This window comes from Mangifera indica, chromosome 1, assembly GCF_011075055.1.
Source record: "Mangifera indica cultivar Alphonso chromosome 1, CATAS_Mindica_2.1, whole genome shotgun sequence".
Lineage (NCBI taxonomy): Eukaryota > Viridiplantae > Streptophyta > Magnoliopsida > Sapindales > Anacardiaceae > Mangifera > Mangifera indica.
Window position 1 is genome coordinate 27,530,538 of NC_058137.1, and position 16,602 is coordinate 27,547,139.

The 16,602-nt window shown below is 33.6% G+C and overlaps 4 protein-coding genes across 4 annotated transcripts; 2 read left to right on the top strand and 2 right to left on the bottom strand.

The window, feature by feature from the left end:
* Window positions 1-43: 43 nt before the first annotated feature.
* LOC123214675 (microtubule-associated protein TORTIFOLIA1-like) lies at window positions 44-5,106 on the bottom strand. The gene is made up of 6 exons (XM_044634615.1): window positions 4,138-5,106; window positions 3,383-3,574; window positions 2,837-2,936; window positions 2,123-2,742; window positions 1,159-2,034; window positions 44-521 (listed from the first exon to the last, which is right to left on the bottom strand). The coding sequence occupies exons 1-6, from the start codon at window positions 4,834-4,836 to the stop codon at window positions 324-326; spliced, it is 2,685 nt and encodes an 894-aa protein (XP_044490550.1). The 5' UTR covers window positions 4,837-5,106; the 3' UTR covers window positions 44-323.
* A 1,623-nt stretch (window positions 5,107-6,729) lies between these two features.
* LOC123214142 lies at window positions 6,730-8,652 on the top strand. The gene is made up of 2 exons (XM_044633884.1): window positions 6,730-7,250; window positions 8,102-8,652. Exon 2 carries the CDS (start codon window positions 8,164-8,166, stop codon window positions 8,650-8,652), a length of 489 nt encoding a protein of 162 aa, XP_044489819.1. The 5' UTR covers window positions 6,730-7,250; window positions 8,102-8,163.
* Window positions 8,649-9,786, bottom strand: LOC123214150. Its single transcript, XM_044633896.1, has one exon. It carries the CDS (start codon window positions 9,012-9,014, stop codon window positions 8,649-8,651), a length of 366 nt encoding a protein of 121 aa, XP_044489831.1. The 5' UTR covers window positions 9,015-9,786.
* A 460-nt stretch (window positions 9,787-10,246) lies between these two features.
* On the top strand, window positions 10,247-12,104 carry LOC123214693 (protein LHCP TRANSLOCATION DEFECT-like). The gene is made up of 2 exons (XM_044634637.1): window positions 10,247-10,597; window positions 11,620-12,104. The coding sequence occupies exons 1-2, from the start codon at window positions 10,334-10,336 to the stop codon at window positions 11,875-11,877; spliced, it is 522 nt and encodes a 173-aa protein (XP_044490572.1). The 5' UTR covers window positions 10,247-10,333; the 3' UTR covers window positions 11,878-12,104.
* The last annotated feature ends 4,498 nt before the right edge of the window (window positions 12,105-16,602 follow it).

Below are 16,602 nucleotides of genomic sequence, written 5' to 3' on the forward strand. Positions count from 1 at the left end.
AACTGGTGCCCACCTTCAGATATGTAAAAATTTGACAAAGTGGTTATGATGTATGGAAAGATTGCAAATTTTATATACAGTTTCAAAGGAAAGCTTCATGCTTCATCCTTCATGTCTATATTTTCTTCAAAAATGAGAAGTACAAAAAAAAAAGCATAATTTTCCATAGCATGGATTTAAGGATGCCAAACAAATCATTCCAAAATGAATCAATCAACATATTGATGCAGAGTGCTAAACCTTGCATTTCTGTCTAAATTTTACACTCTTTAATTACCATTCAACCCATACAGAATGCCGCAACCAACAGCCTTTTCAGCTAACTACTTCTCAAATTGTTGCAGTTCAATCCCCCAGGCTGATGCCAACTGCAACAAAAGTTGGTCAGGTGGCACACCTTCCCACTCTTCAGGTGGGTCCATTTCTGAAGAAGCTTCATGTAAATTCAATAAAAGCTCCTTCTTCAGTTCCATAGGAATGCCCAAGACACCAGGTCCATTTTCCAGCACTATTTCTACCAACTAAACAACACAGCGAAAATGATAAAAGGGTAATCAATATGGGATGCTGAGGCAAATACCAATGAGGACGGATTAGATGTAGCACAGCATATCATTTCTACGAAGGAAAAATAAACAAGTAGGAAGAAGAGTAAACAGAGACGTATATATCACCCAATAACAAAAACAGTTTATAACATATTTGATCGGGCCATGAATGTAACTGTAATCGGTCCTCCATTTTTTCTTTATACAAATGTTGATTAACAAATTCAGTCAAGACAGAGATAACATCACATGTCAGGCATACAAATGTTAATTACTTACACTAGCTAATTCCTCAAAAGATTCACCAAATTCTCCAAGTACATTCAATAAAATAAAATTAAAAAAAAAAAAAGAAATGGAATTCACAATTTCAGGCTCCAGAAAATTAGCTGGACAATAACATTTTGATGAAAGGGAAAAGGATTCACTAAGCCAATAATTGATGGTAAACCAGTTTTGTCATCTTGAAAGCGTGAAAAATACTCAGTTCCTAAATGCTCATTACCCAGCTCTACAAAATAAAATGGGAAGCCGTGAAATGCATTTAAGATACTGAAATTGGAAAATTTGGGCAACTTACATGAAAAATGAATGTAAGGAAACGCCATACCTGCTGAATCCAAGACAAACAAATGTCAAACAAGTTCTGCTCTAGTAGAAACTGCCCAATAGCATGGAAGACCTCATTTGCTATCTCACTTGAGAGTTGGTCAACTACAGGTCCCGATCTATCCATTAGCTTCACAAGCAAGAGATCATCTCCAGTAGATACAACTTCGGCATAAGCTGTATCCATGTCTCCTGCTTGAAGGGCATCCATTGCATTAGTCCACGAATTCCAAATTGGGTCCCTCTCTTGCCCAAAATTATCATCTCCCAATGCTTCTGCAGTCATTTCAGGAATAGCCACCCTGGCCAACCTAGATGGTCCACTGTCCTCACCAGCCACTCGAATGGCTTCCAAGGTAGCTTCATCTTTTGAAGCTTGCCAAACACTTCTTGCAGAAGGTCCCTCACCTAGCCTAACAGGTGCACCTCCTTTATCCCAAGCTCTCCTGCTGCTGGCCTGATCACTCTCGTGTTCTGATTTAGGTGATCTAACATCCATGGAACCACCACCTTGGGCTCTCCTAGAACCAACCTGTCCATTTCTGGAAGTACCATAAGCTGGAAAATCCCAAGCATCAGAAGTGTCTGATCTCCAAGAAGAGCCTCTACCCCTGATACCAGTGGAAAGGCCATCTGACTGAGCAAATCTTTCCCCAAATGGAACCCACCCACTATACTTAGCACCAGAGAACTCAGTGAAGCTATTGTACTTGCCTAAGGGTCTATTAACAGATCCCTCAAATCCCACTGCAAAATTACTCCCTCTCCGACCAGATGTTATTGACAAATCCCGTGCCATGCCTTCAACAATTCTCTCAAGGCCCCTAACCCTATCCTCCAAAGTTACCATGCTATTATGAGACCCACCCATAAAGTCCTGCAATATAAGTTAAGCATCTTATGATTCATACCAATCATAAAAAAATGTAAAGGAGTCATTTCCTTGATGAGAAATTCAACAATACCTGCAACATGTTCATGAGATGACCTTGTTGTCTCTCCAGTTGCATTAACTGCCTCTGGATAGCCAACCAATTCCCTCTGTTGTTAATGAAGGATCCTTCAGATTGGCTATCAGTTTTAGAAAAACCAGCACGACTGCCAGACGACTCCCTTTCAACATCAGATGACCTCATTTTTGTGTCTTTTCCACTTACACCAGCAGTTCCTCTGTCAATGCTTCTATGTTTACTATTAAGAGATCCAGAAAAGTCATCTGACATGTTACCTAGTCGATTAGATCTTCCCCTCGAATCCAAATCATTTGGTCCTAACTCTTCCACATTGTTTGAGTTTGAAGAGTTTTGAAATCTACGAGGAAGGACTACTTCAACTGGCAAATCACCTGAACCCCTAGTCTCAAGTTTCTGAAAAAATTCTGGGTTAAGCTCTTTGTCAGTTAAGGCAGGCGCTTTCTTCTTTAAAATTACAACTGCTTTATCTGAAATGCTTCCAGCCTTGCCTTTAGCAAGAGAATCTGAAGTAGGGGACAAACCATTAGATGGACCTTTGGTCGATGGCCCTGATCTTCTGTCACTAGGATTTGAATTTTTTGAGTTCTCAGCAGATGCAGATGTGTCACCATCTATATATTAATTATAAAGATAAATAATTAGTGAGATAGACAAATTAATTTTTGAAGACTCATTTAAGCAGGGAAATATTACTGACATGCTTACCATAAGAAGCTTTCTGGTCATCTGACTCTGCATCTCCTTTTCCTGCAATCTTCTTCCATAACTGCAATGCCTCTGTCATACTATCTCTCACAGGTTTTATCTGCAAAGCCACTAATAAGTAATTAATTGAACACAATGGTTATCCCAAAGAAAACTTCCCACTTAACATAAACCTATTCCCTAAATTCTTTTATACTCTCAAACATTACAAAAATTAACATTGCCAAATTCTAACATAGGATATTCTCTCTAGATTTTTTTTTTTTTAAAAAAAACTATAAACAATCCAAATAAATTATCCCAAATATTGCAGCGTTTCATTTCTACAAGAAAACATTTTTTCCCAGATATGTTTTCTTGCCCCAAGTACTGACTATAGGAAAGCACATTGTGTTGATGTGTTAAGCAAGCAACTTTGACATTATAATGGATTTACATGATAGTGTGCCAAAACATAAGAGAAATATCAAAAGAAAATATTTCAAGGAATACAAAAACTATAAAAATACCATAATTGTGCAGAAGAGAAAAGTCTTGAGAAGCTACCTTGTCAAATCGACAAGATTCAAGCACTGTTAGTGTGGAAGAAGCAACATCTGTAACCAAGTTGCTTGAATGCATTGCCAAGGCACTTAGAGCATCTGCTGCTGCTTTGCGTGTAGCCCAATCTGTACTCGCAAGACATTCATGAATAGTTTGCAACAATGGTTCCACGCTTTGTTGTCCAATAGCTCCCACCTGCAACAAATGATATACTTTTACATCCCGGACATCGCTCCTTAGGAAAATCTTAAGCCATGTAAGAAATCACTTGCTAGTTCATACTTCCATTGCATGTAAATATGCAAACCGCATTATTATCAAAAAGGTGAATTTGAAATTTTGAGTACTTTATAAACAGACACCATGTTCTCAACATTTTTTTCATCAAATGCAATGGAAACTCAAATCACAACCCCAAATCCTCATCTTTTATACATCAATCAAAGTGACCCCAAATATCAACCATACCATCATATACAGCAGGATATCAAATTCCAATACAAATTGAAATAACACATAACAAAACAATAAAAAAAACATAATTGCTAAAACTAATAACCCCACAGTAAATCAATCAGTAAGCAACAAAATTACTCCTCAAACTGGCCTCACATATCAACCATACTATGCTAAAACACACAATGTGGAGCGTCAATACAAATAAACACAAAACAAAGAGTTAAAAGCACAATCTGCATTGCCAAAACTAATAAGCTCCAACATAAATCAATCAATAAAAGGCAAAATTACGCGCAAACCTGAGACAAACTCCCAACAACAGGCAAAAGAGAAGCCTTGGCTAGGAAATTCTGATTATTCAACAACTTACAAATCCTAGGACAAAGCTTCTGAAAGGAAGCAACAGGCGGGTCTGAAGCACATTCCACCATCTTAGCCATACACATAGCGGCACCAGATTGCACCCCTTTGTTCTGCTCATTCATTGCGTCAAACAAGGGCTTCACAAACAACATAACCACACTCCCACTATTTTCCTCCTTCCCATTCAAGTACAGCTTAGATAACGACCCAATCGCATCGCGACACGCGTCCTTCACCCCAGAATCACTATCTTTCAACCTCTTGACAATGTGGGAGATAATTTTAGTTACATGAGTGGAACTTAAATCAGTATGCAACTGACAAACGAGACCCAGAAGCCTTAACGACTCTTTTTTCACAGCAGGCTTAGGGTCATTAGAAGACTCATAGAGGCAGTTCAAGAGCATGGGAAGAGACTCATGAGAGAGGGTTTGAATGGTCTTCTCGAGATCTTCAATGGCGATTTGGTGAGTGTCTCGATCGGCCAGTTTAGAGAGAGAATTGAGGATTTTCTGCTTGAGTTCAACCATGGCTAAATGGGAAGACAAAGAAGAGGATCTGGAAGAGTTTTGCTGGGTTTGGGATGTGGGTTTTGAGGATTTTGAGACAGATTTGGTAGATGGTTGAGAACTCATTTTGGGTTGGTTTTGTTACATAAATTGATGAAATGGGGTTCGATTAAAACAAGTCAAAGAAAAAATTGAGAGAGAAATGAAGAATGGAAATGTGACATAGAAGAAAACAACTAAACAACTATTAGAGATGAAAATGCAGAGAGAGAAAGATAATGATGTAGAAGATGGAGTGAAAGCCAAGACAAGGCTTGAAGGTGGGGAATGTGTGAATGAAATGAGATCTATTACTGTTTCTCGTGAGAGTGAGGGAAAACTCAAAGCCAAAATGGCGTAATTTAATTTGAATGAATTACCAGGCAGATCTGTTCTTTTAAATATACATTAGATATAAGGCCGAATCATTTTTCACCCTAACTTTTCTGTAATGAATTTTCACCCATTAATTTTTGAAAAGTTTATTTGTACACCTGTTTCTCAGTTTTGACGGTTGAAATTAAAGGGACATAATGAAAGAAACAAATAATTAAAATGGACTTTTTCATTGAGAACATTAATCAAACAGCCACTCCATTTCCATCTTAGCACCAGATAGGATTATCCATTATTTGGGATTAAAATTTTGAGATAAGTTTTGAAATTTTATGGTATTATTATAATTAAAAACTCCGTTATACTTAAAAAATTATAAAAATAAACGAAATGAAAGAACATAGAACAAATAAACAAAGATATCATAACATACAAGAAAAAAAAATACCCAAAACTTTTATCACTCTTAACAAGGACAACCATTAGATTGTCACAATGTTATTGTTTACCTCTATTAAACTTAAATAACCTTTTTTTTTTATTGTTTTCGATTAGATAATTTTTTTTTTTTATTGTATCATCCTATCTTAGATTTGTGTTAGATACCAATGGAAAGTGTTTTCTTTAATTAAATCTCGTAATGTAATTTTAGTTTATCAGGTATAACATCTCATTATTCTAATACGGTGTATCCCTAGTTGAAGGAGGGAAATTCTTCAAACTTTCAAATACCACAACTAACCCTTTCATGACATCACTCAGCTTTCATTCCAATAGTTGTGCTCCACTAGATTTGCTCATTTTCGTAGTCATTCATCTTCTCCAAACCTATTCCATCACCACTCGCCTAACAAATGATAATGTTTCACTAGATCTGCTTTGAACTCTAATTATTAAAAACAATTTTTCTTTTTTTTCATCAAGTCTACAACTAAACGTTGTTGTCTGCATTAACAGAATTAATATATAGATAAGAAAATGAACTTATGGAGTGAAAAACAATCCTGTCATCAAAGTGTGGGTGGGCAATAGTCATTCGGCCAATATATAATTATTAATTGTTGGGTATATAATAATTGAATATGGTGAAAGAATAGAATTAGGTTGACCAAATTAGAATTGGAATAGACAAGTGGGTTGAAAGTGGAGCCATTGATCATGGGCATTGATTTGAGTGAGTGGTTTGCATGGAGAAGATGAGACAGGTAGTGGTAAGCCAATTATATAAGAGGATTAGAAATGAAGAAATATAAGTGTGGTAGGCATGTTAATGTTAGGATTTAGATATTAATTGTTAGTTGATTTTGAGTTTTAGTTTCTATGATTTAAGCCTTTTTCATATTGGTAGATTTAGGTGGCTATGATTTTAATTTTTCTTTTATATATATATATATATATATATATATATATATATATATATATATATATGTAAAAGTGGAAGTTTCATATATTAAAAAGTATGAGTTTAAATTTTCTATGGAGATATATTAAAATCAAATTTTTAACTTACATTTCAACACTCATCCGTTTTAAACTTGATTTGAGATTAAAATTTAATTGATGTTATTATAATGGCATTTGTTTTTTTCTTTTGTAGGTAATTTTTTTCCAGATTTTTTTTCTTTCTCTAAACTTATTTTTGGCCAACTCAATGGACTCAAATTCCAAATTAGTGCTGAACTTGAGCTAAGCCTTTGGTCTTACTTGGTCCACCCCTATTTGAAATAAGTTATTTCTCTGAGTAACAAATCATTCTTCCTTTCAGTGTGTGTATATAGAACAGATAATATTGTATATCTTTCTTCTTGATTTGTGTTATGAACCTTATGGATATGTATGAGACAAAAATTTATCAAATGGCAAACCAGAAAGATTCTCCTTCACTTCACTATGTAATTGGCATTTGTTGACTGCAAGTCAGATAACTTTGCATACAAATACACTCGTTGTAAAAAGTTAGATTTCATTAGAAAGAGATTAGATATGTCCTTCAAGTTGACACTTTCTCATGTCTTGTATTAATTTTTAGTATATTACTTCAAACCTTTCTGAGATCTCTCTCACAACACAATGGGTTGGTTTTGGTTTTGGTTTCATTTGCTTTGCTGTCGTTATCAGAATTTTCTGTGCAGCTCAAGTTCAGTCTGACTGCCCTTAATTGCTTGGTGGGTATGCTTCAAAGTCTACATTTTTATGATCTGTTGCTTGTTGGAATGTCTATGAGATTTGGGTTTCTAGAAGTGATGAATTGGTACTGTGTTTTAGATTTAATGATTCTGGGTCATTCTTTTGTATTTTGAAGCCTTTATTTATTTTGCATTTGGTGATTTTGAGGTTTTGATGTCTCTTGTATGACCAGTTTTTTCTTCAATTTAGAGCTTCATTTTTGCTTTGAATGTTGTTTTTTTCTGAATGTCTCTTTGAGATCAAGTGGTTGACAGATTTCCCCAGTCTGAATTCTGGGTTTTATGCAAGGAAACCTTAGTTTTAATTTTACATAGCTGGGGGGTACAAAACTTGGTTTTGGTCTTAACTTTGCTGATTTGATTTTCTGGAAGTTGAAAAGTCTAAATAGCTTAATACCATTCAATTTTTTCTGGTGATTTTGCTTGTATTTTTAAATTGGCGTTTGCAGGAATTCATTTGATTTGTGCTATTAGTGGTTGCTTGTTAGCCAGATTGTACTTCTTGTATGTTTAAAATCTTAAGTCTGTTTCTGCAAAATAATTCTTCTTGGTATTTCTTACTTGTTACTGAAATTTCATTGCTGTTAGTGTGTCGTTTTCGCCACCCAATTTCCTGCCTGACCCAGCTCTCTAATCAAACTTACCTTTTCTGGTTCCCTTTACTTTGAACATGTTCATTTTTACCTTGAATTTTTAGCTTTCTGCTTACTAGTTTAACTCTATTTCATGTTGGGAGAATACCAACTCTATTCTGAAGAATATGAGCTGCATTTCAACCAGAAAACATAACTCACATCATATGTGCATTGTGTGGTGCTATTGCTTTCCAGGCTATTGAAGTCCTTTCGACTACAATCGAAGGTCGTTTTCTCAGATTTTTTTATTGAGACTAATGAGAAACATGGTTCAGAAACTGGAAGCTATCAAGGGCGGTGAAGGATCCATCAGAGTTGGCACTACTGGAACAATCAGTGCTCTGATGACTAGGGAATTGGAATCCGATAAATCTGCACCGCAGACCCCAAGATCTCATCCTGTTTCGGTTCCCTGTGGTACTTCTTCTACTAAAAGATATCAATCAAGGAAATCATTAGATGTAGCAAGCACAAGTTGCAGCAGCAATGACACTATCCATAGAAGCCAGGAAATTCCCCGGAAAACAAAAAGCTACAATAAAGGTACTCATCTAATCCCAATGCTGGCCTCTGATAGCATTTCTTCAGGTAGAACTCCTGATTTGCAGAAAATTGACAAGAAAGCATCTAATATTGTGGAAATTGTGGACATAAAATGTGGGCATCCAGAAAGAGCATGGGCTAGCCCTAAAACTCATAAACTGAAGAAACTTGGATTCTCAAAATTATCCGAGAGTGCTGGCTAAGCCTGCAGCTTCTTCACATCAGACTTCAAGCTCCTGTAACTAAGACTTGAAATCAGCCTCGGCCGACTGTCATCTGAGACTTCCACCATAGAACATATGCTTGGTAGGCTGTTTGCTCGTTTCTTCTTCTTCTTTTGGGTAGTCAGCGCAGACACAATAGCCGGTTTAGGATGGCTACTAGAGGAAGCAATATCTTCAACATGAGAGTGAGGCTTCATCTGGTTGCTTACTTCAAGCCGGCTAAAGTACTCAATTTCTTTCTTTATAAGGGATCCAACAGTGCCTCTGGTGCCGATTTCTACAGGAGTATGAGCAGCCAATTTCTCCGGATCTTCTGCATTGATGTTGCTGGATTTATGCATGTTTTGTCTAGTTTTGGTTGAATGAGTCAAGAAAAGATTGTGGATGAAGACTGGAGTGTTTTCAGTCTAGTCTTGGTGGGGAAGTTGCTTTGAGTCTAAAGCACTTGGTGTCTTATACACATTTTTTCACATGACTTCTTCACCTCAAATTGTTTATCCAAAGGTACGGTTAAAGAGCTCTGGGTGTTGACATGATCATTGTATTCATGTGTGTGCAGCTACAACAATTAAATTCCCAACAACAGTAGCTCTTCTTTATTATCATTTACCCATTTGTAAACTTTCTTTCTGCCATTAAAGCTGCACTATTAACACTATTTACTCACAAATTGACTGCCATTTATGTCAAATTTGACTTCCCATGATGCCATCCAACAAAAATCAGATATAACTAAACAAGGGAAGAATTAAAATGAAGGATAAGTAAATTCATGGGCATTTTCAATAAAGCTGTTACTTACTTTTCATGTCTTGAATGGCAAGGGAAAGGAAGAAACTAGAAAGTAGGTGGCTGTTGGTGAAGCAACCAGAGAGCCTTTTAGGTATGGCCAGGGCATGGCAGAAAGAAACTCAATAGAATCTTCTCATGAGATGCATGACCGATGAGGAATGTGAAAAGATTAATTTTCTTTTGGGTTTATTATACTATACTAGCTTGGTAAGGGAAAGAGTAAATGAAAATAAACAACCACCTCACAATATTAATGGTGGCTGACTGTTAAAATTGTTCATGTCCCACTGCTAAAATAATTAAAGCAGAAAATACAGGTGAAATTTGTCAGGAAATAAGTTCTCTCTCCAGTTTTGGATGGTGAACAATGGTGGGAACTTTTGGCAGAAGCAAGATTTTCTGATTCTTTTTATCTAAAGTTATCTTTTCATTTTGAGGTAAAGGATATAGAATTCTTAAGTAAGGAGGTTTAGGTTTGAAATTGACTAATTGACTAACCTAATGTGGTAGTTATTAAATTTAAGAGTTCATCAGTTTAATATGATTTGTTTAACTTTGAAAATACGATTTAAGTAAATAGATAGGTTATCTCGTTTTAAAAAAAAAAAAATACAAAATATCTTAGGTTAATATCAAGTTATCAACCATAAAAATTGAAAGAGCATACTGCACATAAATAAATCTAACAAGGGAGGCTATGATGCCCGAATCATAAATGAAGTCTGTACTGAGAGGTTATCAACGGTCCAGATCATTCTTCTCAGAAGCCTCAGACACACCAGATTTTTTATTCCTCTAACATTCAACTAAACACACGTGTAGATAGAAGCCGAAGTGATGAAGCAAAGCATCAAAAGAATCTAGAGTTATGGCTTCGATCTCATGCACTGTAACTCACCAGCCCTTTACTTCAAAACCTGTGAATTCTCGATCTTCTTTCCCAAAATTCAGCTCCCAGTTTCTGGGTACCAAAAACAATCTCAAATGGTTTAGACCCCTCAGAATGGGACCCTCCAATGGGTCCAAAGTTCAGTGCTGGTTTAAGTTTGGTAAAAATGGCGTTGATGCTGAAGGTGCTGGCATTTATGGAAGCCAGTCACGTGATGACTTTGATAGAGATGATGTTGAGCAGGTTCATTCTCTTTTATCATACATTGCATGTGCATCTTTATCTGTAAATTTTCAGTCTTTTTCCTCTGGCTTGGTTTGTGTTTTAAGGTAAGGGTGTGTGTGAATATGAATGTATGATACTGTCTAGGATGAACCTATGTTGTGGGAAGTTATTGATCTAAATTTCTGGTAATCTTTATAAATTGGTTGCTTTTATTGTTGTTTACTAGAAATCTGGTCTTTTGTTGGGTTGTTCCACAAGGGTTGGGAATGGGGCTAGGTGGTGTGAGGGAAAGTGTTAACCTTGAGCTAGCTTTCGGGGTGGCGAGAGGCCTAATAGCACCTACCTGTGGTATCAGAGAGTCCGGTTACAACAACTCCACCTAAGATTCTACGGAAGTGACCAGTTAATGTGAAGTTCCTGCTAGTGGCCCGTAGCTCCTTTGGATAACTTATTGTGAGAAGTGTCAAACCAATGACCTAACGTGTGAGGGGAAAGTTTGTTGAATTGTCCCACATTTGTTGTGAAATGGGTTAGGTGATAGTATATAAGTGTGAGTGAAAGTGTCGCTGCTTATGCTAGTTTTTCGGGTGGGAGTTGCTAAATAGCACTTAACATGTTCAAACTTTGGAGTTTATGTTTTGATGGTGATAGAAGTTGGATTTGGTTTGGCATCAAGGGATCAGTTTAAGTTATGAGTAAAGCCAGTCTTTATTAGTATCCCAAAATTTTCATTCCTAGTGTCACTTGGATGAAAAATTTGGGACATACTTTGTGATGTTACATTAATTTGGGACATGTCAGAAGCCAGAGATATGGCATAATAGTTGTCAGGAAATCAAGGCAACTTGCCTGAATAAGCTTATTAGAATTCTTTTAATATATGATCATTTGTTTGTTCTGAGGAACACACTTGATTTAACTTTCGGAAACAATCTAATTGTTCAAGTAGACCTTGGTGTGTTTGAAGCAATACGAATTACTTTCTTAGGAAGCTATAATAGCACTTGTCGATTGCTGAAGTAACTATTTTTGCCCTGCAGTACTTCAACTACATGGGGATGCTTGCGGTTGAGGGTACATATAATAAGATGGAGGCTTTCTTAAGCCAAAACATTCACCCGGTTGACATCTTACTGATGCTCGCTGCCTCAGAGGGCGACAAACCAAAAATCGAAGAGCTATTGAGAGCTGGAGCTAATCACACTGTCAAGGATGCTGATGGACAAACCGCACTTGATAGAGCTGCAAGTGATGAAATCAAGGACTTCATCCTGGGTTTTTCAGCCCAAAAGGCATGATCTAGTTCACACTTATCAGTGTTGTTTCAATTAATTATATTCATGGCTATTTTTATTGCTGTTATTAGCATGTAATAGTATGAGTAAAGTGTGTTTTATCTGGTTCTTCATGAGGATAATAGGAAATAAAAAATTAGGCAGAAAATGGAATAACAACAAGAGTATTACAGGAAGAATAGTTTAAGAATGTATGGTATGTTAATATGAAAATCCAAAGTTAATTTCAATTATTTGTTATTTTAAACCCACATTTTATCTGTTGATCTGAGCTAGAGGAGGCTGGACAATTTTGATATGCATTTATGAGCTATTTGAAAAACAGAATAGGATAAAGCATAAGAGGAAGATGAAAAATTGGAGGTATATGTAAAAAGAGCGATGTTACGTGTAGTTATATTGATATTAATTTGGGTACAAATAATGATACGTAATTGGATTTTAATTTGTCATTGCCCATCATTAACAAACAACAGAATTTCTTCGAGAACTCAAACTTATAAAATGGTAAAAATAACATTTAATTATTATTACTAGCATCCAATTTTGATTAAAAGGTGAGGAAATGAACTTTTAAAAGTTAAAGGGTGGACAATCATTTCATCATAGTTCGGGTGGGAAATAGTAATCGACCCAAAATAAGCCTAACACAAAAGATTAGATTTCCTCCAATATCTTACAATGAATAAGATAATTCTAGGGGGTAAAAAAAATCTTGACAAATCTAACTCTCTCGTGACTGCTGCCGCGAACTCTAACTCATCTTTAACCAGGAAACACGCTGGGTCTCAGGCCCAATTTTGGGGTCTCCAGCCCAAAAGGATCTTATGCAGTAATAAGAATACTGAATAAATAATATTATATATATCTAATTTGAATATATAAATAAATATATATTTATATATATTATAATATGATTAAGTGTTATTAATCCTTACTTTAAAATCACTCAATCAAATGATGTCACACACCAAATATATATATATATGTGTACTTAAAGTGTATACGTATAGTTTTACTAATACTAAATATTTCAATAATTAGTAATAAATAATATGTTTTTATTTGTACAAATAATCTCACATCAAACATCAGTTGAGCGTCTTGAGTCAATATACATTCATTGTCTCTCTCCCCCTTCACAAAGCACTTTTAAGGGAAAAACTATTTTAAGTGGTGTATTATATGTGAATCAAGACAATATCAACAATGATGTCATCTGTGGGGACGATGTTATGTATTTATCCCAAATCTTTTGATTAGGGAGCAATATTAATGTCAAAAAATTTCAAATTTAACAAGAATTGAGACATTTAAAATCTTAAAAACTCATTTTCCTCGTAAAAAATCTTTTAAGGGCAAACTCAAAAGGTCAATGAAAGCTAAAGTGGATAATACTTTTATGGTTCAAATGATGTGTTGCATGAAGGATTAGGTGAGAACTTTCAATGAGCCTTATCCTATGCTTTCTTAGTCATTTCATACCTATAGATAATTAACATTATATTTGTTTGTTTTTTACTCTTACATTCTTTCACTGAGCATGATTGTGATTGACACTTTGAAGTAGATTCTAGCCACTTATAATTCATACAATTTATATTATAAGTGTCCTTTTCTGATTAACTTTTATATATATATATATATATATATATATATATATATATATATATATATATATATATATATATATATATATATATATATAAATAGCCAATATTCACTTGCTTTACATTCATATGATGGACACTTACAATTTTCCCATGAGCAATTATTGTCTATCTAAAAGCTCAGAAGGTAAGAATGTACAGAAGATTTCTGTAGATGAAGAAAGTTTTCTCTCTACATTATGTGGCAATAAAAATAATAATAATAATAACAATAATGAAATATGTGTGCTTCTCAAAGATTCTCTAGAAATTCATATTTTATATGTTGCATAAAGTAATGGGAAAATATGAAAACAAGGGCTCTTTTTAAAGGGCACAATGAACAAACCAGGTAGGCAGTATAATTAAAGATTGATGTGTTTGATTGAGACTGATTCCTAGGCAAATAGTTATATAGCTTGGATGGTCCTTGTCAAGCTCTTCAAATATCAATAGAAAAACTTTTCTTTTTCCTCTTCTTGTTCTTTCCCCTCTTTTATCACTTTCATTGGGCCCTCTTATCTTTTAATGTATGACTCTAATTATGAAGAAATCATGTTTCCTATTCTTCTAGAATTTGGATAATTGCCACCACATGATAATGATAATATAAGAGAGGTTTTATTAAAAAGAGGATATACATTTATATTATTTTTTGTTATATTTCAATATTAGATTTTTAGTTTATATTATTTAATGATTATGAGATTAAAGTTTTATCATTATTATTATTATTATTATTATTATATATATAGCTAAAACTAATGTAAATAAATAATACATATTATATAAAAACATCAACATAAACAATGATAAATAAAACTATAGGTTAAATTTAAGAATACCCATCAAATGAAATTGGACTTCCCACTTGTCCAAAGCTTAGCTAGTTAATTCCCCTCAAGAAGAAGCAAAGGATAGAACAAAACAAAGATGGGTTAATTGTGGAATATAGTAAGCAACCACATATGATATGATTGAGATGAATTTTATTTGTAGCTAGGAAATGTTTCCTTGTAACTTTCTCAAGGACGTAGGAGGACCCATTTCTCAAGTTTTTGTCTTTAATTAGCTCCATCATTTCAATTCAATTTCTTTTGGATGTCTCACCACGTGTATCACTTGGTTCATCAAAGTTTGGCACACAAATTGAGAAAAAAAAAATAGGTCAAAAGATTATTGGCCGCCCAAGGTTTGTTAATCTTCCCAAGTTTTAAAATATGGTATTATCACCCATCATATATTTCTATTAATGAATTTTATTAAGTAAAAAATAAAAATATTATTTTATATAAATTTTTTTATTCTTCTTTTTTGTTTCAAAAACATGCATGTTTAGGTGTGAATTGTAAATTTTAAAAATATTAAAAGTGTTAATCAATTTTTTTACAAGTTTTACAATTTTGGAAAAAGTTTAAGGGTATTTTTAAAATTTTAATATATCATTTAATAGTTTCCAAAAAATACAACTATACATTTAAAAAACTGAACAATATGTATTATTTTAAAGTCTGTTAGAGTTTTTATATTTTTAAAGCTCTAAATGAAAAATATTTCAATCGATAAAAATATATTGATAATTTAATATTTATATTTAGTGTTAACAGAAGTTTTAAACTTTCAATGAAATGATAAAATAGTCATTATCAAATAAAATTCATTATTAAAAGGGGATGAATGCTGAAAATTTGGTTTTTTGAAATTTAAAGAGTAAAAATTTGTCATTACCATGGGTGGGAAATAATCATTTGACCAAAGTTATTGGGTTTCAACAAAAAAGAAAAGGTAACAAAAATTTTATTAGTAATTATGCAAATTATTTAGCATTGCTAGCTTATTACACATGAAATCATTCTTTAATTATAAGAAGTTTGGTATTGCCTTTCTCATGCCCTACCTACCCAACTCTCCACTTCTCCATAACACAAACATATTAAATTAGTTAGGTGGTTTTAATGTAGATGTCCTCCCTAGGTGGCTTGCTCCTCTCCCACCAAATGGATTCTAGTTAATATTTCATATTTCTCTATGATAAGGACACCCCTCTTACCTTTATAAATTACTAATAATAATAATAAAGGAATATATCTCTTACCCTGATGAAAATTAATTACACTAATAAACTCAATCTATTAATGTTCATACGTGCAAATCCAACTCTTCTTGTACCAAAGTTATGTCAATGTCCATATTGTATTCTTGTTATTGTCAATTAGTTAAAACTATATTATAAGACATTATTTAGAGTATGATTGGAGATGGGTATCATTAAATAATAAAATTATATACATACAGTTTTACATATACAGAGGATATATCATTATATCATTAAGTGATTTTGAATTAAAAATAAAATAACATTTTATCACATAATAACATATCATTTATATATCTAATTATGTACTTAAAATTTTATATATATATAACATTACTCATCATTACCCATATACCCAAATAAAAATTTTATTTTAAATGGAATAAACATGGCAAGGTTGATTGAATTTGAAGATTGAATCAATGCCCACAAACAAAGTAACCAAAAGCTTCTTTTGTTATTCTTCTTCAACTAGTAATAGATTTCAACTTTGGTTTCTTTTGGTGTGGAAAGTGATAGAGAAATTTATGGGTCATTGTGATGTTGTTTGTAGCTTTTGCCCTTTTGCTTTATTCCAAAATCCTTAGGATCACTTGATCTAGCTCCACCAATAAAATTCCAACACTTTGTGATTGATTAAGTTGGTCTTGCCACCAACATCAACCCAATTTGTTCTTTCTTTGTCCTTTTACTATAAATTGTTATTAATAATGTATTAAACACTAGATTAAGATGGATTAGATTTTGTTAGTCAATTGCCTTTATCAATAGCAAATTAGTCAATTTAGTAGAGTTTATTTATTGTTAATGTGGTTTGGCAATTTGTAAACAAATCCTATTATATGAACAATTGTTGTCAATTACTACTTACTAATTATTATGAATCTAATAACTTCTCATATAATTTCTTTAATTGCTAATAAACATTTAATTAATCTATTTTGATTTTTTTTTTTTAAAAGTAATGATATATGAATACAGTTT